This window comes from Tiliqua scincoides, chromosome 4 (genome assembly GCF_035046505.1).
Source record: "Tiliqua scincoides isolate rTilSci1 chromosome 4, rTilSci1.hap2, whole genome shotgun sequence".
In the NCBI taxonomy this organism is placed as follows: Eukaryota; Metazoa; Chordata; class Lepidosauria; order Squamata; family Scincidae; genus Tiliqua; species Tiliqua scincoides.
The window spans coordinates 189,525,916-189,549,111 of NC_089824.1; the positions used below are offsets into that span (position 1 = coordinate 189,525,916).

The 23,196-nt window shown below is 39.9% G+C and overlaps 1 protein-coding gene across 4 annotated transcripts in view; it reads right to left on the reverse strand.

The window, feature by feature from the left end:
• Positions 1–74: 74 nt before the first annotated feature.
• The window catches only part of RBM12 (RNA binding motif protein 12), a 62,490-nt gene continuing 39,368 nt past the window's right edge, over positions 75–23,196 (reverse strand). For all 4 annotated transcript variants that reach the window (XM_066625842.1, XM_066625841.1, XM_066625844.1 and 1 more), the window contains 14 exons: positions 21,700–21,879; positions 20,307–20,381; positions 20,029–20,100; positions 18,862–18,945; positions 15,974–16,063; positions 12,780–12,878; positions 11,270–11,356; positions 11,121–11,180; positions 10,226–10,359; positions 9,677–9,731; positions 9,547–9,598; positions 8,592–8,725; positions 7,648–7,884; positions 75–5,519 (listed from right to left, as the gene is read on the reverse strand). In XM_066625842.1, the coding sequence (XP_066481939.1) occupies positions 5,403–5,519; positions 7,648–7,884; positions 8,592–8,725; positions 9,547–9,598; positions 9,677–9,731; positions 10,226–10,359; positions 11,121–11,180; positions 11,270–11,356; positions 12,780–12,878; positions 15,974–16,063; positions 18,862–18,945; positions 20,029–20,100; positions 20,307–20,381; positions 21,700–21,879 (1,476 nt within the window). In that variant the 3' untranslated portion in view covers positions 75–5,402. The remainder of the gene's footprint in view (positions 5,520–7,647; positions 7,885–8,591; positions 8,726–9,546; positions 9,599–9,676; positions 9,732–10,225; positions 10,360–11,120; positions 11,181–11,269; positions 11,357–12,779; positions 12,879–15,973; positions 16,064–18,861; positions 18,946–20,028; positions 20,101–20,306; positions 20,382–21,699; positions 21,880–23,196) is intronic.

Consider the following 23,196-nt stretch of genomic DNA (forward strand, 5'->3'; position numbering starts at 1 on the left):
TAAGACAGAGAAACGTAGAATGGTTTTCATCCATTTCTGAGTTTTATTCTAATCAGACAATGAAGACACTTGAAGTTTAATAGAAAAGATTTAATAGAAATTGCAATGCACAAGAAAATTTTTACATGTACACAATCTTTTCATTCATCACGCAAACCAAGCAGTGCAATAAGTTGATGTAACACTTTCCAAAGCATGCAACAGTATCCAAAGGCTGAGCCAACTGGTCCATGTATCAATTGCCACACCCATGCCCTCAAAGATCTAGGCTCTCATTTCAAGTTGATCAAGTGTATTTTTAGAAAAAAAGCTTCTTATAACTACTTTCCCATGAGAAGGCACTGTCCAAGTCAAGTCAATTGAACTTTGCCAGATTAGGCAAGAATCTTATAGCAAACTACTTAACTCACAACGATGACCTAGGCTAGGGGAAGAATTTATGACTGAAGTCCACTCTCTTAAAAGCAAGCACAAGCACCGATACATACTCTGCAGGGCTTGACTTTTTGACTAAAACATCAGCCCTCAACATGCCATATCAAAAGGCTGCTTTAAAATGCTCTTAAATTTCAAAAAGAGGGTGACAATGCAGTACAGTATACAGGTGGGTCCTCCTTATCTTTAAATCTGGCTCAACATGGGCCATTGAACCAGGAGGTGCACTCCTCCAAATGGGACTAGAGTTCCAGACAGCTTCCCCAGACCTCAGAATGCCTTAAAAGGCATAAAAATGTCATTTTCTGATTCCCTCAGGAAACTGGAAATGGCATTTTTTCGCCTCTACAGGCCATTCAGAAGCCCACAGAGGCAGCAGGTAGATCTGCTCCAGTCCCCTTTGGATTGCATAAGGGGCAGAAAATTGCGGATTCACTTATCTGCAATTTTTAGAATCTGTGGGAGATCTGAGATCATATCCCCCACAGATACCAAGGCCTCACCTGTATAGAGCTGATCTTCAAAAAACACCATGCAAACGCATACCTCCTATTAGCTGTACAGAGAGCTTGTCATACAGTTCTTTATAGTTTGTTAGTAAAGATCGGTGATTCTCGATTCATGCACACTATGCTGCAGGGTCAAAATGTACCTTAAATGGAGACATCGTACAAAATCTATGTCTTTTAGAACAAGGGTAGATGGGACTCGTTAGCCTGGGAAGGCAGCTCATCTAAGAGAAGGAAAACTCTGATCCCAAACCTCCACTGCCTTGTGGCTACATCCAGTTATGGAAAAGGCTTCAGGAGTCAACCTTGAGGCAAAATCCGGAGCTGGAGTCCCTGAGGCAGTTCATGGCTGAACAGTCACGTTCTGGCAACTCCTGCGACGCCACTGGAACCAACCATATTGGCCTCTGCCTTTCCATTGGACCATTTCAGTGACGTGAAGAGGGGGATTTGCTGCATGGGTAACAGCCTATCCTCCATATCTACCTCCAGGCTTTGCGCACTGGAGAGGACACTGTTCCGGAACCACTATTCAGAGTGTGATACCATAGTCTTCCGAGACTGAAGGATGCCAACAACTGATAGAACAAGGAGGGCCAGAGTGACAATGGGAAGTAGTACAATTCTGACAGAGATGACAGGGGAATCGCAGAAACATCACTATTACTCAAAAAGTACTGGGTAAAACAGCGATTTTCAACTTTTTTATCTCATGGCACACTTACAAGGCACTAAAATTGTCAAGGCACACTGCACTGACAGCAGGGACTTGCATCTCCCAGTGGCCCTACTAACAAAAAAGATCCTTCCCAAACTCCCGTGGCACACGTACAGATCATCTGTGGCACACCACTTGAAAACTGGTGGTTGAAAATGGCTGGGATAAAAGAAAGAGCAGGATAAGCAGAAGCAGCTGGGTTATGGTACGTTACAATGAAGTTTCAAGGAATGTGCCTGCCCATTTTTCAGGGTTGAGAAAATAGATCTTTTGGGATGCTGAGGGAAGCATGCCTCCTGTTTAACCTAAGGCATAATGTTTTGTGCTTAACTGTCCAAAGTTTAGGAATTACTACTATAGCTGAAAAGTATCAGCAGAAGGATTAGGACTATTTTAAAGAACAGCTCATGCAACATACATTTACTCAGTTTCAAGCAATGTGGTCTAATGTTGGACTTGGACAAGTTCCTGCTCAGCCTTGAAATTACTGGGTAGCTTTGAAAAATTCGCTATCTGAGAAATTAAAATATGATTTCCACAGGGTTACAGAAATACATTTCTTGATAATACATTATATGTACTTTATATCGGTTGTCCTGCATGATTAACTATAGGCTGAAAGAGGAAGAAATAGAGTTTTCATTATATTGTCCAATTGCTTTTATATTTCTGCAAACTAGATCACATAGAGAAGCTGATTCTATTTGCATATGGTGTCATTTCTTTGGAAAAGAAAGAATTGCCATCAGGTGTACTTTCTATTTCCTATGTAAACATGAAACACAACAAAGAGATAGTCTTCTAGAGGTGATGATTATACCACTGAGAGGGTATCATTTCTGAATGTTTCCCAAATTAAACACATATCCCTGTAAATAAAGACCTAGCGCATCAGAGAGGATAGCTGTAGAACAGACTGCTCCCTTCTGTACTAGTTTTCTAATTACAGGAAGTTTAAAAAACCAGAAAAACAAAACATAAGTATTACAAATGCTCCCCACCTGTGGTGTGAAACAGCACATATGCCACCTCTTTCTGGTACATGTATAGAACAGGCCTTAAAATTACCTGAATAAAAATCTTTCACCAAATTTATAGTAGCATCAGCATCTTTTTTTCAAAGAATTTGCAGAGGAAGGCCTTGGGACTATAAGATTTATAGCACACTTTAAAGTTGGAAAGCCAAATCCAGACAAAAAGTAATATAATAAATATTGCACTCATAAAAGCACCTGTAATTTGTTGTACCTAAGGTGATATATTCCATTACTGAATGAGAAAATGCATCCATATGCAAAAAACTTAAAAATAAAAGGATCTTTTGGTTGCTATAGGCATTATGTAGAAATTTAACCCTAACGAAATTTGATTAGGTTGTATAATATTTGGTACTGAACATTAAACATTTTAATATATTGTTTCTGTTAACCCATTAGGGAATTTCCATCCTATAATTTAAAGTGCTTTAATAATCAAAATTATATATTGAAAATTAAAATTTGATATTATATTCAAAATTAAAATTTCAAAATTTGTAGGAAACCAGTTAAAAAAAATGAGTTTTTCAAAAATAGATATACTATGCAGTCTAAAATGATCATATACAACACTAGTAATACTCCATAACGGTCTTCTTGTATACAGGAATTATTTTATAAAGTGGGCACTAGAGCTTTTGTCACAAGTGAAAGCATGTGGTTGTAGAAAATGCAATAAAGGACACCTAAGGTTGGAATTACAACTACTTTCATTCAATTTTCTATTGTCTCCAGTTGCTAAATTAGGAGCACACAATAATCTCACATGGTCTGCACTGCATATCAGTGCACAACCCATAGCATGAAACATCTTGACCAAATGCCCTAACGCAGAGTTTCTCAATGTGTGCTCATCGGATGCTGGTTTAACAAATAAAAAAATATTTAATAAAATCTGTTTCTTTTTTATCACAAAATCTCTTTGGGGCTTTACAATAATTTTTAGGAGCATAAGGGGCTCTAGAGACCAAAAGTTTTGAGAACCAGTGCCCTAAGGAAACAATATGAATGTAAACAGCACCACTGACAGATAAAAAATACAGTGAACCCTCAATTTAATGGACTAATGGAGAAAGGGGCATTTGTTAATGGCAAAAGTCTTAAATCTAAATACACTGAATTCAATGGAGACATGCATGTGCAAAACATGACTGTTTTTAATGAAACAAAACATATACTGTTTTCCAAGTCTGCTAAACTGAAGTCTGTTAAATCAAGGGTTCACTGTATTGATATACACAGGCATGACCCTGTATCTGCATGGAATTCATTCCGGAGGACACCCCCCCAATGGATACTGAGAACCCTGTCTCTGTGGTCCTTATGCACCCATTAATGTTATTTAAATGCTTACCCCAGCAAAAATGTTCTTCTTTTACACGGTCACTATAAGCAAAAAGTTGACTGCAGAAGTTAACCTTGATCTAGTCTTTTCAAGCGTTCAGGCTACCAGGAAGCATCCTGCATATTACTATATGCTTATAATGACCCTGTAAAGGAATGTATAATGACCCTATAATGTAAAGGAAGAACATTTTTGCTTGGGTAAGCACTTAAGCAATGTTAATGGGCATGCACCCCCCTGGATCTGTGGATACAGGGGTCTGCTTGTGTTCCATTTGGGGAACAGAAGTTTGGAAAGTTTCTATGCAAAGAAAATATTTAAAAATCCTTGGCATTCTATAAAAGGCATAGTAAAAGTTAAGACAATCAGAGATTTTGGCAAAAATCAAAATAGGAAGGTTTCTCTTAAGTCAGGCACAGGAGAAACTGTCCAGCACTGCATGACTGATATACATTATGTATGAGACAGAAAATTTTCCAATAACTAGATTTCTGATACATTCCAAATTTGGGGGAAAAACAAGGCAATTCTTTTTAGAAAATGGCATGAATACTTAACCACTGCCCCTTTTTGGGTTACAGTACAAATAAGAGCAATACATTCTGTGCTAAGAATAAAGCAATATGCAACTATGTTTTCATTCGTATAACTGATTCTGTGCAACTGTGTGGGAGAAATGAACAGCTACAACCGCTAGGGGGCATTTGGCAACACAAAAAGTACTGTGGGTTAAGTCCCAGCACCTCCAGGCGGCCATACCCAAAGCTCCCTTCAAGTTCTGCACCTTAAAGAGGAAGTGAAATGTTCAAGCTTTTCTTCAGAACAATGAGGGCTATAATCTCACTTTTAGAAGAATGAAATATAATATTCTCCAAAAGCAGTGAATGCAGTTCTAAGCTAGATTCCATTATGCACAGAAAGTACAAAGCACAGACTGGACAGTCTTGGTCATGATTAGTGATCTAAGATGCCTATTTAAAAGAACTGCCAGCAGCATTAATATTCCTATATAGTCAGCAAATATATCTTATTTTGAATACATTTGAGAACTACAGATACATTCAAGAAGAAAAAAGGACTATTAATTGGCTTAGGGCGCAATCCTAACCCCTTATGTCAGTGCTTTCCAGAACTGACATAAGGGCAATGCCGCTCTGAGGTAAGGGAACAAACATTCTCTCACTTTGAGGAGACCTCCATGAGTGACATCCAACTGCAGGACGCAGCACATGTCTCATTGGCACGGCTATGCCAGTGCTGGAAAGCACTGACACAAGGGGTTAGGATTGCACCCTTAGAGAGATGCACATGCAGGTTACTTCCTTTCTTTGTAATGAAAATGAAATGTATCCTTTGCTTTATGGTTGCTTTTCTGATGGTAACTTCACGGGAACTAGGCCAATCTTCTTGAAGTAGGACACCAGTTGCTTAGGAACTTCAGCCAAGACTGTCTGGGCAAGCGCCTCACGAGGAGCCTATGAGCAAGAAAGAGCAAGTGTGATTAAATGCTATAACATTCACTCAAAAGCAAAACTCACTCGTCTACCAAAACTAACCAATTCCAAGTGAAATGCACCTTGTTTAGATTTAAGAATCGGTACAACGGTATAAGAAGAATGCACTGGGACACTTAAAGCCCTGGTGCCGTTTGCCCAGCCTCCTCCAATGGGCTTGGGACAGATGCGGGAAAACTGAAACAAATGATTGGCTGTTGAATCGGGTTGGGGTATGGTATGGCTGTTGCTGGGGCAAGAAAGGTCTCCCCAGCTTCAGTCCATGCCTCTTCAGCAAGGCCTGCCTGCCCGCCCTGTGTCCAGTCTGAGAGTAGTTGGTCGCTCCATGTGGGGGCTGGGTAGGAATTTTTGGCTGGTAACCTGATTGGCCATGGTTATTGGTTTTTTCGCCTACCCTGGACTGGCATTTGGGTGTGGTGTTATAGCCTTAGTGTTATAGATTGGGCGTAGTTATTTAAAGGTTTCCCTTGGTGGGGCAGTGGCATGCTGGCTGGGTAGCCAGGTATGGGGGTGGTGTGCATGCTGAGGTAAGCAAGGTCAGGGGGTGAGTCAAGGCCGCTCTGACAACACTTGTCTGGGTTGGTGAGGCTGGCTGGCGAGCCCCCTGGCTGGTTAAGCAAAGGCCAGCTCACAGCTTAGCCTGTGTGGGTCAGTGCTGGCCAGCTGCCTTGACCCCTTGGGTTGGCTGGGATAGGCTAACCCTGTCTCTCACGGAGTCAGGATGCCTGGAGTCAGGATGTCACATACCTTGGGGGAGGTAAACGGCTACTGTTGTTTTCCCCCAAGCTCTGCAAGCCCAAGGCCAGCACGCTTTGGGATTTTTACTAGCTTAATTTTTCCCTGCTGCAGGTTACTTTTATGAATTCAATAAATTGCAATAATCCCAAGCCTCAAGCCTTCTTGGGGAGTGCCTGGTTAAATGATGTTCGAATGCAGAAAGTAAGTCTTGACAACGCAAAATGAAAAGCTCCAATCTATTTCCTATATATTTTGGTCTGGTTCAATAATGCTACCCTTTTTGGAAAAGGAGAAATACGGAATCAATATGATTTTGCATTATGATTAATAGCTTCTGATTTAGGCAATATTATTGGAATTTAGACTCTAGAGGACATGTGGCCAGACTGCAGGTTTACAGGAAGAATCTTCCAAAAGTTATTTGATCCAAAAGGTGGAGTAACAGTACACTAAGGTTAACCATGATTTGCTTCTTAAACCTAAGTTTGCAAAACATTTTTGAACTTATTAAGTTAACCTTGATTTGCATTAACTATGGTTCATGTAGATGAACAGTAGATGTACTGTTAACAATGTAGTGCTGCATCTGCTTGGATACTAACTATGGTCAATGGTGACAAGGGAATTCAAGCAGAAAAGGGATGTTCACCCCCAGCCTAAAACATAAGGAACATTATGTCTGCAACAGGCTCTCTCTTGACTTTCTCTGTAAACCACTTTGTGAACTTTCCATTGAAAATCGGCATATAAATACTGTTAATAATAATAATATTGAATGTTTGTAGAAAGATCAAAAACCTTTTAGCAATTAGGTTGCAGTAGAACAACTCTCTAAATATCTACACGGTATTTAGGCCTCAACGTTCCCTGTTTGCCAGTATTTGTTCAAATTTATCAGCTAATTATAATGTATCTTGACCTATTCAGTCAACATCACTAGATCCAAAAGAATAGGTACTACAAATCTAGATATTTTCTCCAGTGAATACAACTGCTTTGTAATCTCTGGTTTCTTCAGGAACATGTTTAGGGAGACCAAATCTTTAATGAAGTATCAGAAAGGATCTGGAAAGTCCAAGAACGAGCACCTAAAAATACTTTAACCCATTTTTCCCTGGCCAACAGGTGTACATATTTGGTCCCTGTTGCATATGCGCAATGTTGATCAGAAATAGTTTAATCCACTTTTCTAAACATGAAACTGAAAATTTGGAAATAACACCCCCTCCCCCAAAAGGGACTGGACTACAGTATCTTGTTTCTCTTGACTTTCTACTATAAAATATTAAATCATTCAGAAATGCCAAATTATTGCCTCTTGGAAACCTGGATTAGGCATTCTCCTACTCACATTTTGGAATTTTCTGAAAGGCACAAACTGGACAATATCTCGTACAGCTGGCTCTCCTGTCAATGACTTCAGCACACCATCATCACCATCCAGGAATTCCATAGCTTGGAAGTCAGCACTGCCAACTCCAACAATAATAATAGACATGGGCAGCTTGGAGGCATTGACAATGGCTTGCCTGGTTAGATCCAGATCAGTGATCTCTCCATCTGTGATTATCAGCAAGACAAAGTATTGCTGCAAGAAAGTAGACAGGTTAATAGGAGTTGAACTCTGAATCTCTGACACAGATCACTTTCAACAAGTCTGCTGGGTTGAAAAGAATCAAGGGATAACAAGACTGAGACCCTTTATGATTCTGCTACTTGCTTTTAGACATTTAAAGTAAAAACAGATCTGTATTCCGTGTCTTGCAATTTCTTAATGCATTAAAAGTAAAGGCATTTGACTTAAAATGATTGAGAATAGCAAACTTTTTTGAAAAACAGCTAGTTAAAATCCTCACACCTGCTATTTCAGTTGCTATGAAGCTACAGTGGTGCCTCGCAAGATGAATGCCTCATGCAACAAAAAACTCGCAAGACGAAAGCGTTTTGCGATTTTTTTGGTGACTCGCAAGACGAATTTTTCTATGGCCGTGCTTTGCAAGACGAATTTTTTTCCTTTTTTTTTGTTTGTTTGTTTTAAATCGCACTTCGCAAGACGAAAATTTCGCAAAACGAAACGACTCGCGGAACGAATTAATTTCGTCTTGCGAGGCACCACTGTATGTTCCAAATCCAATGGGCATCTGAAGTTACATGGCAGATTATGATTTGCATCCTACAGAAAAGTAGGAAATGCCAGCACAGCCTGTAAATCTAAGGTAATCCTGGTTATGAGATCTTTCTAACCCATTGTCATTATATAGACAAACAAGAAAAAGCTCATAATTACAGACTCACAGAAGCAGTTGCTGCCTGTGTTGAGTGGGCAGCAAAGCTGGCAACATGATTTATAATTGGTGAGAAGTTCGTTGGCCCATAGAGACGAATCTGAGGCAATGCCTGGCGGTAGGCATCCACAATTCCTTGGATTCCTGAAACATGAGATAGTTGCATCTACTGCAAATGTTTATACAGCTTGTTCATGCACACTGCTTATAAACTGTGCTACTGTGGGAGGTACAGATATAACGAATCCACCAAGAAATAGAGAGGGCAGTCTTTACAATATTATTTGTTTTCAAAAGCAGTAACATTACGTTGATGGAAATTCAACAATATTGACATCTACACTAAATTCAAAAGGATACACCAACTTTTGGCTCAACTCCTTTCAAGATTCAAACTAACCACAAGGAATTCATGTCCCAAAAGCTCCCACTCATAAATACCTACACTGCTGTTTTGGTAGCAGTGCCATCAAAACAGTAAGAATGATTAAGATCCAACCTATGCAACCTACTTAAAGTGACAATGTTCAGGGGAGTTCTTGTGTTATCTTGTGTTCCACACATCGGGTTATAGTACAGAAACATAGGATATCTGATCAAAACAATTGTCTGAAACTTCCAAGTCAGACAGCACATATTCCTTCCTGCCTTTCTTCATAGTTGCTAATCTTTGCTCCCCTACGAACACCCTCTCTAATACGCCACCTCTCTCTCTTCACCCTCCTGCAATCCTCACTGAATGATTCTGAACACTACAGAAATACTAGCCTTACTCTCTAAAGAACTCATGCCGATTTTATGTCTCAGTTAAAATACAGAATGCATATCTCCTCAAACCAGTATTCTTGTGCACACCACCTACACACATTCATATACTTTAGTTTGTCACCATGATCCATTTTTCATATTTATTACTAGTTCTTTTAAAAAAACTTCTTGAACATAATTGTAGATGAATGATTTACCTTGGCAGTAGGGATTTGCAGGATTAAAGTTCAGTGCAAATTCATGTGACACCTAAGAAATGAGATACAAATTAAGGCTTGGAACCAGAAGTAGCTGAGCAATCATAAACACTTACATTAAGAAACCTACCTTCCAGTCTGGAGGAACCTGAGCTCCAAATCCAAAAGCAGGGAACAATTTGTCGCTAAAAAAAGAAAAGTTTAACAGGTTTTAATTTTGTTTTCATTGCAGGTTCAATAAAAAGAATTTATACACAACATTGCTGTGAGTTGATAAAAGATGTGTGCTGCCACCCAACCCACACTTTTCCATTGCAGTGAAAGAGGTGTCCAAGCAGGTGTGCTTCTGGAAGGCAGTGTTGTAATGTGCTTTGGCAGCTCATCTCATTCAAATTCTATTTCTGGAAGAAACTGCACTCTTGAAATTCACTAGCATCCCACCAAATAGAACCACAGTTTTCATTTAGACAATGTTATCTATATACTCGGACTCATCCAGTAAAGAGGCTGACACAAGAAAATACACTTAGAAGTCACTACCTCTAATTCCATTTCACTTTTTTTGTTTTACATAGTTAAGGTACAGAAAAAAAGTTACATTTTATCATTTCATCAAATTACCATGTATGTTTGATTTCATGCATTTCTAAAGCTTACTGCTAGATATGGTTTAACACACGTGTCATAATCCTGGATCACATTCCCCACAGTCCAGATGGCTGAGAGATATTCATTTATTCCATTTGGACTGATGTAGTGAAGAGAATCTGGAGACTTTGGATCTCCATTGGAACCAGTGAAATCTATTCCCACCTGATAAGAAAAAAAAAAAACGTACTAAACATCAAATACATGACTTAAGGATCCAGAAACAACAGCCAAAGACCAAGATTCAAGCAACAACCAAGACTTGTGCAAACTGACAAACATATCCAGCACTGGTGCCAAATGCTGTCAAGATAAACTCAAGAGCAGATAAAGACAAGCATTGACACTAGCACAGGAAGAGGAAAAATAATATTACTGACCAGAGAAAAAAAGGTTGCATCCAAAGAAAGTGAGTACTTTCCCATTATAATTAATGGGATTTGTTAGTTGCAATTAATCAATTTCAGTGGTGCTTAATCAGGATTCATTTTCCTTGGATTCAACCTAGAGTTTATTATGCATTAACAACAAATACACCACATGTCCCTCTTCACCCAAGCACGGTGTCTTTTCCAATGAGTGTCTGTTGGTGCCTCTTTTGCATATTTATTTAGATTGGGAGCCCTTTGGAGACAGGTAAGTATTTATTGATTTATTCTGTTATGTAAACTGCTTTGTGAACTACATTTTGTTGAAAAGTACATACATACTGTTAATGTTTTTATTATTTGACGAGAAAGATTAGGGAACTCATTTTGTCTAATCCAAGATGTGAATAGACATGCATCACATTGAGTCATTGCCACCTCTAGTAAAAAAGCTTTAGTACATTTTAAGGAGGAATGGGTTTTTCACAGGAATAGAATCCTTCATTATAGTGCTTTTAATTTAGAAATAAAAGGGATGCAAACAGGTGACAAACTCACAGTGAAGTTGATCTGGCAGCCTCCCATAATGTAATCCAAGAAAGAATATTCCGTTTCAATCTAAAAAACAAGCAAGAACGCAATCAGTACAACAATTGCTCCCCTATAATAACAGCACAGTCAGCCAATCCAAATGAGATGCTTCTTACCTTACAAGACTTAACTCTAACAATTCCAGAGTGTTTGTAGCTCTTCTTCTTCCTCTTCTTTTCAGGGTGAATGCACTCAAATTCCACCTATAGGAAAGTAGCAGAAATGCAGGACATTTCAGAATTCAAACTTTAAACTGAAGCAAGAATGCTGCTTTTGCTAAGCTCAAAATTAATTTAAGGTAAATAGTTTACAGTAAATGATTTAAGTACGTAAAGAGAATGTTGTAGCATAGGTAGTGACTAAAGAGTTAACAGACTGCAATGTGCTATAGCAGGGGTCTCCAAACCCCGGCCTGGGGGCCAGATGCGGCCCATGGCCCAGCCTCTACCCAGCCTGCAGCCAGTCTCTTGTTCCCTGAAAGACTCTGGCCTATTCAACTGAACACGACCAGAGCTGTGTCTGGAGGGTGTTCTGAGGGCCAGAGAGGTTAAATGAATGAGCCCATTCATTCATTTATTCACTCATCTAAGTACCATCTTTAATTTATTTATTTAAATTTTATGTTTAAATTTTTTTCTGGCCCTCAACACCACGTCAGATATTTGATGCGGCCCTCTGGCCAAAATTTTGGAGACCCCTGTGCTATAAAGCAGACATATACATGCAGCAATGAGAATGTAAGGGAGCATGCATGCTGGGACTGTATATGAAGAACACACTGACAAGACATCTGAAGGTCTATCTGAAACAGCAGTCTCTGGATCCTAGGATCACTCCGTTGGAACAGAACGCAACTGACACTAGAAAGGACTGCTCTGCAATAACTCTGTCAGCGGTCATTGAGGCACTTGTGGATAAATACTGGTAATTTCCACAAAGATGCAAATATTTTAGAGAGCTTTTGTATCACAAGTTGTTGTCATTAGGAAATATTGCCATCAAGAGGGCATTAGACATAACCGCAGTGACCATGATAAAAATGGCAACACTTCTCAGATTATTGCATCAAAGACGTAAAGAATTTAACCATAGCTTTTCTAATATGAAATAAAGGCTTAAAAACAGAAAATAAACACTCCGGCATGTCTACAAGACCTGACAAAACTAAACCAATCTCTTTTCTTTAAGAACACAAAACCATATGAGGAATGTAACTTGTTTTATAATGCTCTAGTCTATGGCATGAGAGAAATGGATATTTTTAGTTTTATTTCACTGAATAAGGGATTTCCAGTGTCCCAGGGATACCGAGTTCAGTGTTATTAATGTGTTATTTCAAAGCAAATGTTGCTGTGCCTTCCAAGTCTGCTAGCCGCAGCAATGCAACACTTCAGGACATAAAGGTTATAGTGCTAGTAGAGCACAACAGAAATGAGAAGGAGCAGCCATGCTAACATACTTTTGGGAGCTCCAAATTCTTCACCTCATGGATGCATCTATCAATGGATAAACTACCACATGATTTTAAAGGGGAAGCATAAAGATTTGTATGTTATTTCTGATTCTTCTTTGCAATGAGCCATGAGTTCCTTTGATAAATAAAAGAAGGTAAAAGTAAAGGCTCACCGGACAGCTGTCACCTGCCTTCTGTAGCTGCGAGAGGTTAGTTTCAAAACTGCCTATCAAATCATGTGACCCATCACTATCATAATCTGTACAGTGCACCTGAAAGGAAAGAAACAGCAGGCAATGGGCAAGGAGAGCACTAAGACGGAGGGGAGATTACTGCTGCTCACCACTTGGTCTCGTGCTTCCAGCAGCTTTGCAGTGACGCATGTGAATTCCCCTATCAAATCTGAACTGGTGCTGTCATCCATATCACTAACTGTAACCTGATAGTAAGAAAGACACCCAAAAATGAGATCCTGACAACAGACACAGATACTCATCTGCTTAGTATGCAATGGAAATGCAATGCAAATTTTAAAAAGATGAATGCTACAAAGCAAAATTCAATGACAATCCAGTTACTGCAACAAAGCACACAACTGAGACTGGGTACTAGAAGTTAAAGTCGTATATTTGCCTGTATAAGAAGAAATGGTGGGAAGCACAATAGAGCACAAAAATAAACCACCTAACAGCAAAGTCCTTATATATACATATGTCAAGACCCAGTGGTAAAGCTAAAGTTCTCATTTTAAAAAACTTTGCATGAATGCTCTGAAAACATCTGCTCATGCAAAAACCTGCAAAAAACCTACTCATGCAAAAACCTGCAAAAAGTCATAGACAAAAAGTCAAATCAAATGTGACCCAAGTGTACATCCTAAGCAATTTCATAGGTTTGCAATGCCAGGAAGAGAAAAAATGCAGGATGTAAAATGAAGATTGCTTCGCATTTTGAGCTTGCAAGAAATTTGAATACTGCACTTAAAAAGCAAGAGGCTTCTTTCATCTCTCTACTTTGTTTGCTCACCTGCAAGAGACTGAAAATATAGCAATTTCTTCCAGGTGCAACCAATAGTTAAAATGTTCACATTTTCATCCTACATTCTCTTCCTTTTTGGTGAATGACTTCCCACTGATTTTGTTGAGAATTAACATTCAAAGAAATATCCTTAGGACTATTACCCACTATGTAAGAGCCACCATAAGGCAGCAGTTATGTGTCTTCCTTAACTATACCCTGAATTACTACAGAAAAGCAATACCTCTCAGGACAGTGGCATAGACAGAAACATCCACAGCTTCCTCACCAAAAAAAAGTGGTGAAACGTGTTTACGACCACCACTTGAAATTCAAGGATATACAAAGATTCAAAAAGAGAATCGAACAAATTCATGAAGGACAGATCAATGGATTGTGTGCTGCTTCCAGGTTCAGTGGCAGTATGCCTCTGAATAACAGCTGAATAGGAGCAATGGCAGGAAAGACGGAAGCCTCTTTTGCCTGCTTATGGGCTTCCTCAAAGGCAGCTGCTGAGCCACTGTGAGAAACAGGATGCTGAATTTGAAAGTTTTTCATTTGACCTGCTAAACAAAGTGAGATATCGAAAGTGAACTTCTACACTGCTATGAACCCCAATAGTATTCTTTCAGCAAATGCAGGTGAACTCCCATCAATTAAATCAATTCTCCTTTCTCTCCATCATACAACCCACCATGCAGCATCATTCCTGTCTTGTCGAAACTTCAGTTTATCAGCCTTCATCCAGAACAATTCAATGTAAAGACTAATATACCTGCATCTCCTGAAACCCACACCATTTAGCATTAAGGATGACAGATTTCCAGCCTTTGGATGATTTCACCAAGTGCACTTATGCAAACTCTGAATAAGAAAGACTAAATGGACCTCAAAGAAGACCATAAGACAGCTCAAAGAAGGATCTCTTCAGCAAGAACATTCCTACCAACTGTGGGAATGTCCTGAGATTGAGTCACCTAATACCAGTTCCATTTATACCTGTAAGCACTCAAAGTTGTGCTACAAACACCACATAATGCAAGATAACACTTGGTTAAGTCTCCTCACTCAACCTCTGAACAGAGACAATTGATTTGTGTACTTGGTTCCATAGTTAAGACACAATCATGATTAAAAGTTCCTATCATCCAGCTACAAGTCTTTCAAATGGTCTACTAAATGGTCTACTACTAAAACTATACACAATAACTACTAAAAGGGAAGTTCTGAGACTGAGCAACAGCCAAGAGAATCGTTGATATTCAAAGTTATTCAGTCATGGCCAGGCCTGCTTGGTCAAATGCCAGGGTCCACATCACCAAGGGGTCTCACCAATTCACTCATGGTGGTCACACAGCAGCCTATAAGTAAGCTGTGAAAACCTTGAATCACAGAGTAACTTGAGACGTTGAAAGTGAACTCTACACTGCTATGAGCGCCAGTAGCATTCTTCCAGAAATTCTTAGGGTCCTGGAAGCAATCCCTACTGACCATTGAGAAGAAGCATCCATTTCCTCCTTCTTCCAAGGGCAATGGGGCTGAAATGTTCCCAAGCAGCAGGCCTGCCTCCTGGAAGCATTCCAGAGTGGGAGGGGTAGGAGAGAGAAACAAACATTGCCCTACCTTGAGGAGGCCTCCAAGACTGCCCCCCAACTGCAGGATGCAGCACATGCCCTACTGGCACAGTTATGGTTAGGATGTTGGTTGGTTAGGATTGTGCCCTTATACAAGTTTATATCCATTATGCTTAAGAATTTTTGAAATGCAAATACTGGTTTCATGGATCCAATCACAAAAACTATAGTTTAAAAACAAAACAAAGTCTTCCAAATGGTACACTTGGGTCATATTTCAAGCTTCCCCAAGAAACAAACAATGCTGCAAACTTACTCTCGAAAATGGCAAGCCGATATTTTTGTCTTCATGATCTTGGTCTTCAAGAAAAACGCATATCTTAACATTGTAGGATTTTAGAAGCTAGCATACATTTTATTATTTTCTAACACTATTGCTGCAACAACTCCAACCCAGATGGAAACACAGCTCTACTCAAACACATTTACAGGTGACTAAAGAACAGGAAAAAAGTTATTCTGCAATTCTGAACACTAGACAGTAAAGCTGAACTCAACAGAACTTACAGCTGAGTAAATAAGCTCAGGAATGCAACATGAGTGAAGGAAACAGAGAAAGTTTCACATTATTAATAGTGACAACACCGATGTGTCATATTTTTGAAAAACAAAGAGGGAAGGGGAAGGAAAACACAGAGAACAGGGATTTTACTTTCTGATTTGTTCCCTTGCTTGTCTTAACACACTGTAAAGGTTTAAAAATTAATCATCCTCACCTTGATTGGTTTATTGAAGTCACCACTGCAAAATGTCTCCAGGGGAACACTGAACTTTCTCCAGCAAGGATTTAAGTTGTTCTTAATTACCTGCAGAAAAAAATTCCAACTCATAGTCATGCACTTGATATAATGTACATCCTACAACAGGGGTGTCAAACATAAGGCCTGGGGACTGGATGCAACCTGCGGAAGCTTTTTATATGGCCCTCAGGCTTTCAGCTGCTGAGTAGTGCTGAGGTGTTACTGCTGAAAGGGCAGCCTACATGAAAACGCCTGCTGATTGGGTAAGAGGCACTTTTTCAAGTGGGTGCTCCTTTTTTTAGCAGGGGGAGAGTAACTCACCCCAGCAGTGGCTGTCTGCTGGTATTCATTTGCATCTTTTTAGATTGTGAGCCCTTTTGGGACAGGGAGCCATTTAGTTATTTGATTTTTCTCTGTAAACTGCTTTGTGAACTTTTAGTTGAAAACCGATATATAAATACTGTTAATAATAATAATACATGAAAATTGGGTTCTCCCATATCTTGAAATGTGATCAAGGTTCATATATTTTCTCTTTTGTTATTTGCAGCTAATGAGTTCCTAAGTGAGAAAGAAGTGTTTATTTTTGGTTATGACCTGTTTAATGACATTACATCTTGCCTAATGACATCACTTCTGGCCCTCAGCAGGCATCATGAATGCTATGTGGCCCTCCATATGAAATGAGTTTGACACCCCTGCCCTACAAGGTATACTGCAAAAAGCACAACCCTTCTTATCCACAAGACCTGTACATTTCTTCTTTGTTAAGTCATAATCTTCCATGAATACTTTATGACAATAGCCTACTCAGCCATCATTTTGCCAAATCTTTCTGCAATGAAGTAACCAAACACTAAATACCAGCAAATATCCCAAGACTAATATATGGTTACTAATACATGTACTGTATACACTTTTCTGCGCCTTTTGCCAATTTCCAGATTCCCACAAGGCATAGTTGAAAAGCAGCAGGACTGACACTGACACTTCTACAGCAGGAGTAGTGATGTCAACAGCAGGACTGCTCAGGTAGTAATGCCTTTGAAACTTTTTTCAAAAGGGGAATAGCAGCATTAGACTAAGCGGGAGGCAAGCTGAGAAATGTTAATGTCTAGGCCACTATCTTTTTAAAGGGCTGTCTGAGAGACAGTATGTAGTTCATGATACATTAAGGCTACAATCCTATGCAAACATGCCTGTGAGTGAGTCTTATTGATCACAGTGGGACTTCCAAGTAACATGCAGAGCTGAACACCTTTTATATTTGGAATATTTTTTAAATTCATTTCTTCAGTTTTTCTACATCTATTTTGAACTACCACAATCTGTTCCAAGAACTTGGGATGAAATGAGCTGGATCATTATATGATGAATGAATGATTGGCAACCTTCCGTTTCGAAAGACTATGGTATAAGCCTACAGTACCTGGTATTCCCAAGCGGTCTCCTATCCAAGTACTAACCAGGCCTGACCCTGCTTAGCTTCCAAGATCAAACCATTCTGCAATTTGAATAGCCAAGCTTAGACTGGATGATGAATGGTAAGTTTCATGAATGAATGGTAAGTTTCAAAATAGGAATAAGTGGCAGGACAAAAATTGACTTTAATGAAGACATTTACAGTTGATGTTTTTGTTATATAGTCTGCACCTGAAGGGGCAATATAGGAATTTCTTACCCAAGAATTTCTGTTCTGGGGAGAAGAAGGGGGACATTCCTGACCCTTGGGGATATGGTCCTCCCACCACTGGGAGGCTGGGCCAATCTAAAGCATTGACTTCTTCTGCCACCCCCAGACAGGCCCTTCCTATAGACCAGGAAGCTGCTACTCTGAGTTCTGTAGCTCATTGTTTTTCTTTACTTTTTTTCCTTCTTCCTTTCTCCTCACCTTTTTTCCCCACCTGTCTCCATAACCAGGTTTGCTCCTTGTACAGGCAAGGGGGAGTGTTGATGGGCTTTCTACAGCCACAGCCTACCTTTTCCCCCTGTGCTACTGTGTGAGAGAGGCCACTGTGGCCTACATGCCAACTTAGTCCTGGCAGGAGCAGCAGCCTTGGAGTCCTCATAGTGTTTCTGGCATGAAATGCAGCAATCATCTCGCTGGCTTTTCACCATAGACAGTCCTGTCAATTCCACAGCCCAGGAGGGCTCAGCCTCCCTGTACTCAGATTACAGCAGTGGTGGTCAAGTTGTGGGAGAGCCATAGGGCTCCCTGATCCACCTTGCCCACCTGAGCCAGCTTAAAAGTGTTTGGAGGCCCGGGTGTTCAGCACACTCTGTCACAGGGGCCTCGCCCAACACAGTTCAGCTGCAGCCTCCCCTTCACACCCTATGCCAGCGGTTTCCAAACTTTATGACTGGTGGCTCCCTTGACCTACTCGGTCATTGGTCACAGCTCCACATTAGGGCTATAATCCTATACATTGTATAGGATGGTGGGTTTTTCCATAAGGATTCCATGGCTCCCTGGCTGGTTTCCACAGGTCCCGGAGTGCCATGGCTCAGTTTGGGAACCACTGCTCTATGCCTTCATGGACTAGATAGAGTGCATTCTACCCTGCTGCAAGCTTAGTGTGAGAAATTTAAGAATTTGTTCAGATAAAAAGGGATTTTAAAAAATACATATTACTGAGTAGTGATAAATGTTTAAAACCAAAGGGAAATATAACATTCAGGTTATGTGGTTGATTAGTAGCATAATGGAATTCCCCATTAGAGAAGGTGAGAAAAAAAAGGAGTTGGGGATGGGAAGTAGAAACTTAGTTTTTAGCACTGTTCAATTTATACACAGATATACCACTTCCCCTTTAGATACAACTCCTACTAAGATTCAAAGGTTGCATCACTGTCAAAAGTCCTACCTCTGATCGGTAGACAAGCTGCCATTTTCCACTTTCACTCTGTTTATAAAATTCCAAAAATGGATCCGATTTGCCCAAAAAATCCTGTATATAAAAAAATTAAGTGCTGTCTTCTTTATATGAACAGTATACCAGAACACAGAAATACATCTACTGAAACATACTTTTCTTCTCTGCATATAAATACTACTTCTTTCAGAATTCAGTGAACAAGTGTGTTCCTGCTCTGTGATGTGTTCCTGCTCTGTGATTTCCATTACAGAATTTTCTGTGAAATCCATTTTTTTCATTTGCAGACTCTCATTCATTTATAGCAATAGGCAAACACCACATGCCTAGTGCAGGCAAGTTATAAACTGCATCATGCTCTAAGATGCAAGCTATGAGTGTAGCAATTCTTAATTTTCTACAAGAGGTATAATCTGGAAATACTTTTGATTCAGATAATCATCTACCTATGTCTGTCATGTTTAACCTTCCCTCATTTCTCCTCCAAATTAGCAGAGATGTCCATTCTCATTTAAGTGCCATAGGGCGCAATCCTAACCAACTTTCCAGCACTAACCTAGCTGCAACGCAGCCCAAGGTAAGGTAACAAACATGCCCTTGCCTTGAGGAGGCCCCTTTAACTGCCTCTCCACTGTAGGAGGCAGTGCACACTACACTGGCATAACTATGTCAGTGCGAAAGTTGGTTAGGATTGCGCCCTTAGTAGCAAATATTTTGCAATTTCTTTCATGGTGGCTTTGCCATGCAACTCTACAGACCTGAAATCTAGCATCCCTTGTTGAAGCACTCTCTAAAGAGAAGCTGTCTCCCTTGGTCTACCCATCTACTCCTGAATCTTTGTGACACAGCTCTAATATCTCTTAGCCAATTACATTATGCTCTTATTACATATAGAACATTGCACATTCAGATTCTAGGACTATCTCATCCCATAATCATTTTGATATATTACAACACCACAGCTTAAAACTGGTATCCCTTAACAGACTAATGTAAGAATCCAAGATTTTCTAGATGAATAAGAAAAGTCCACGTCTAGAAAAGATGATGAGGCATTACTCAAATCTGAAACACTTCAGAAGTATCCAGTCTCTACAGAAGAGTTAGGCTAAAAGGCTGTTCATACTTTACATCCTAGAAATTAATTACAGTAGTTACCTTTTTGTCCAAACCCCGTGCTTCAACATCTATGGACACAACTCTGGTATCCTTTATCTCTTCTGCAGAAATCTAATTGAAAAAAAGGAAAGCAATTTTACTGTGTCGTTTTGGCATTAAAATGTGTGTTCAACAGGCATTTTAAAAGTTCAATTAATGTAACCAAATAAAACATTGAAAATTATTTCCCCCCCCCCCAATATGTTCAACTTCACATAAAGAACTAGCTTTATTTCCTTCTTAAAATATGTGCACAAGATCTAAATTTGGTTTTGTACCGTAATCGTGCCTTTTCCTGCAGGTTTTCCTTTCTTCAACTCCAAAGGCCGAATGAGCATTTTACTTGACACAATCTAAAGACAAATGAAAGCCTTATGTAAGTTAAGAAAGTCAAGCAAGGGAAACATTCTACTTTATAAAGTCTTATACTGCAAAACTGAAACTTGTTAGTCCTTTCCAATACAAGATTATCCCCTTAAAACGTCATTCTCTAGCAGAAAATGAGAAATTTAACTGAGAACACAAAGTGTATTAACATGCTGGCAACAAATTCTTAGCTTCCCTTCTTGCTTCCCAAGATGATAGAAAAAAGTATTAATGCTTTCTTCATATAAGGTACTTTTAACCTTTTTTTCCTCAAAGCAAACAAAACAGACCAGAATTCTTGCTAGTGTTCCATGCATTACAGCAATCTACACTTACCATAAATCAGAACTATTTACTCAGGGAAGCATCCACAGCTTCCATGCAAGAGCAAGGAAACTCAGACTGCTACCCAAACTATTCGGTATAATTTCCACATCAGAGTTCTATCATGGTGAATGTTATGTAATTATGTATATTATGTAATTATATATATGAAATTGCTTTATATCAAGTCAGTGCACTGGTCTTTCTGGATCAGCATTGTCTGTGTGGCCTACCAGTGGCTCTCCAGGGTTTCAGACAGGGGTCTTTTCCCAGTCCAACTGGAGCTGCAGGGATTGAAATCAGAACCTTCTGCATTCAAAGCATGTGCTGTATCGCTGAGTTACAGCTCTTGCCTAAGCATGAGCTTCACTTTTAATCAATGGCTACTTCCTGAAGCCGTTCCCCATAACCCATGTGTCAATACACAAAAACAGTCATATAATTCATCTTAAAACTCTGTCCATTAAGACCAGAACTCCATGTCACAACTGCTATGTTATGACTGCTAAGTGGCCGTCACCAGAAGTAGCCACTTCTTCCCTGTAACATTTGCAAAGGCAAAATATACAGCTTGACTTACTTATATTGCAAGTTTTCCTACTTGATCGTCTGCTGCCTGTGGGGGTGGAGAAATCTCCAGTATGATAGTGTAATCTATGCTTTGCATTATCACCCATGATCCATAACATCTATTCCCAGTCTAAAGGTGGGAGTGAGAATATTTATGCACTAAATAAGTACAGCAGATGAGATACTAAATGATATTCTAAAGTAGATTTACAGTTGTTAAGATTGCTGTCAACTAACATTCCGCAAGCAAGCCCAACTTGGAGCTGAGGACCAGAGGAGAAAAGGAAAAAAAACTGGGAAGGCTACAATGCAAGGATTTTTGACTTTCTTACAGTTCCTTAAAATGTGTACAAGCAAAACTTACTTTATGACTACTCTACATAAGACATGACAGCACTTGTTTTTCAGTACCTGTCCCAAAGTGCATTCAGCCCCTCCAAGATAGTCATCATCATTTAAGTCATATGATTTGTTATCGATGTCATACACGCCAAATTTCAGCTTCTGTACTTTTTCAAAATAATAATCAATCAGCAGCTTCTTTGAAAACTGAGGATTCTGACAGTTCTTAATTTTCTCAGTACGATCTAGCTGTAAAAACAAGAAAGGAGGGAAGTCTTAATACTCATTCTTTGACAGACCCCCTCCACCCCCTGGGAAATGATCCAACAGAGATGCAGTACTTTAAACATGACCTAAATGTTCCAAGGCAGTCTTTCCTCTGGGTTCTGGGATTTCTCTCATGACCTCTTTAGAAAAAATAAAGGAAATGGGCTTCCCCAGCAGGGGCAAGCCAACCCATAAAATAGCCTCTAAGCTCTAATCCTCGCCATCAGCTATCATAGCTAAATTAAAAGCACTTCTGGTGGACGCCAGTTACAGCCTTGGACTCTGTGTGATGTATGCAGTTAAACATATCAAATTGGTCTTAACAAAGGGGTCTGAGGTTTCTGCTGCTGCCCTTAGGGCTTCTGTGGTCAATTCTCCAGGGGTGACAGAAGTTCTTTCAAACACTTCAAGGATGAGCTTAAGAAAATTGCCTCCGGATGGTCTTGTGAGGTGCACAAAGGTTGCTCGTGGCTGCTGTTAGTACTTGGATGGGAGACCGCTTGGGAATGCCGGGTGCTGTAGGCTTATACCATAGTCTTTCGAGACTGAAGGTTGCCAACCATGAGCAGGCTGCTGTGGACCTCAGAATTATGGAAAATAGCAGAAAAAAACACAACTTCCAGCTTTTGATTGAAAGCTGGAAGTAGTGTTGTTGTTTTTTTTGCTATTTTCCATTATTCTGAGGTCTGTGACAGCTACAGGCAGTTGCGCCTGGCCTCTGCGGTCCACAGAAGACACTCCGGATGTGAGGGGAGCCCAGAAGCTCCTCTCCTATGGAGGGTGGGAGGTATTCCCTGTTATCTGCGATTTCACTTAACTGTGTGTGGGGGGGGGGGTCCCAGAACAGAACCCCCCGTGAACACCGGGGCACGTCTGTACACAGTTCAATTCTACAGGGCCATGGCTTCAGAAGTGGTGGCAAGATGAAATACCTGGCTGGGGCATTTGATCCAGGTTCTCAAGCAGGTTTGGTAAGTGTCATTTTCAACAGGGGGCAATCTCTTTGGAAAGTCCTTGGACCACAGCCCAGTGGAAATCAAGGGGAAAGAAAAATTGGGAAGCATGGGGATTGCTCTTCAAGGGTCAACATTTTTCTGAGGTTTTTCTTTTTGAAATGTCCCTGAAGTTTGATGAAGGAGGTTCCACTTCCAATGTCTAAAGGGAAGGGAGCTAATCTAAGTCCTAACGTTCCTCTAGGAAATAAATAATAACTTAATAACTTTATTTTTACCCTGCCTTTCTCCCCAAAGGGACTCAAGGAAGAGACAATAAAATGGAAGCTGAGCAGGAGACCACATC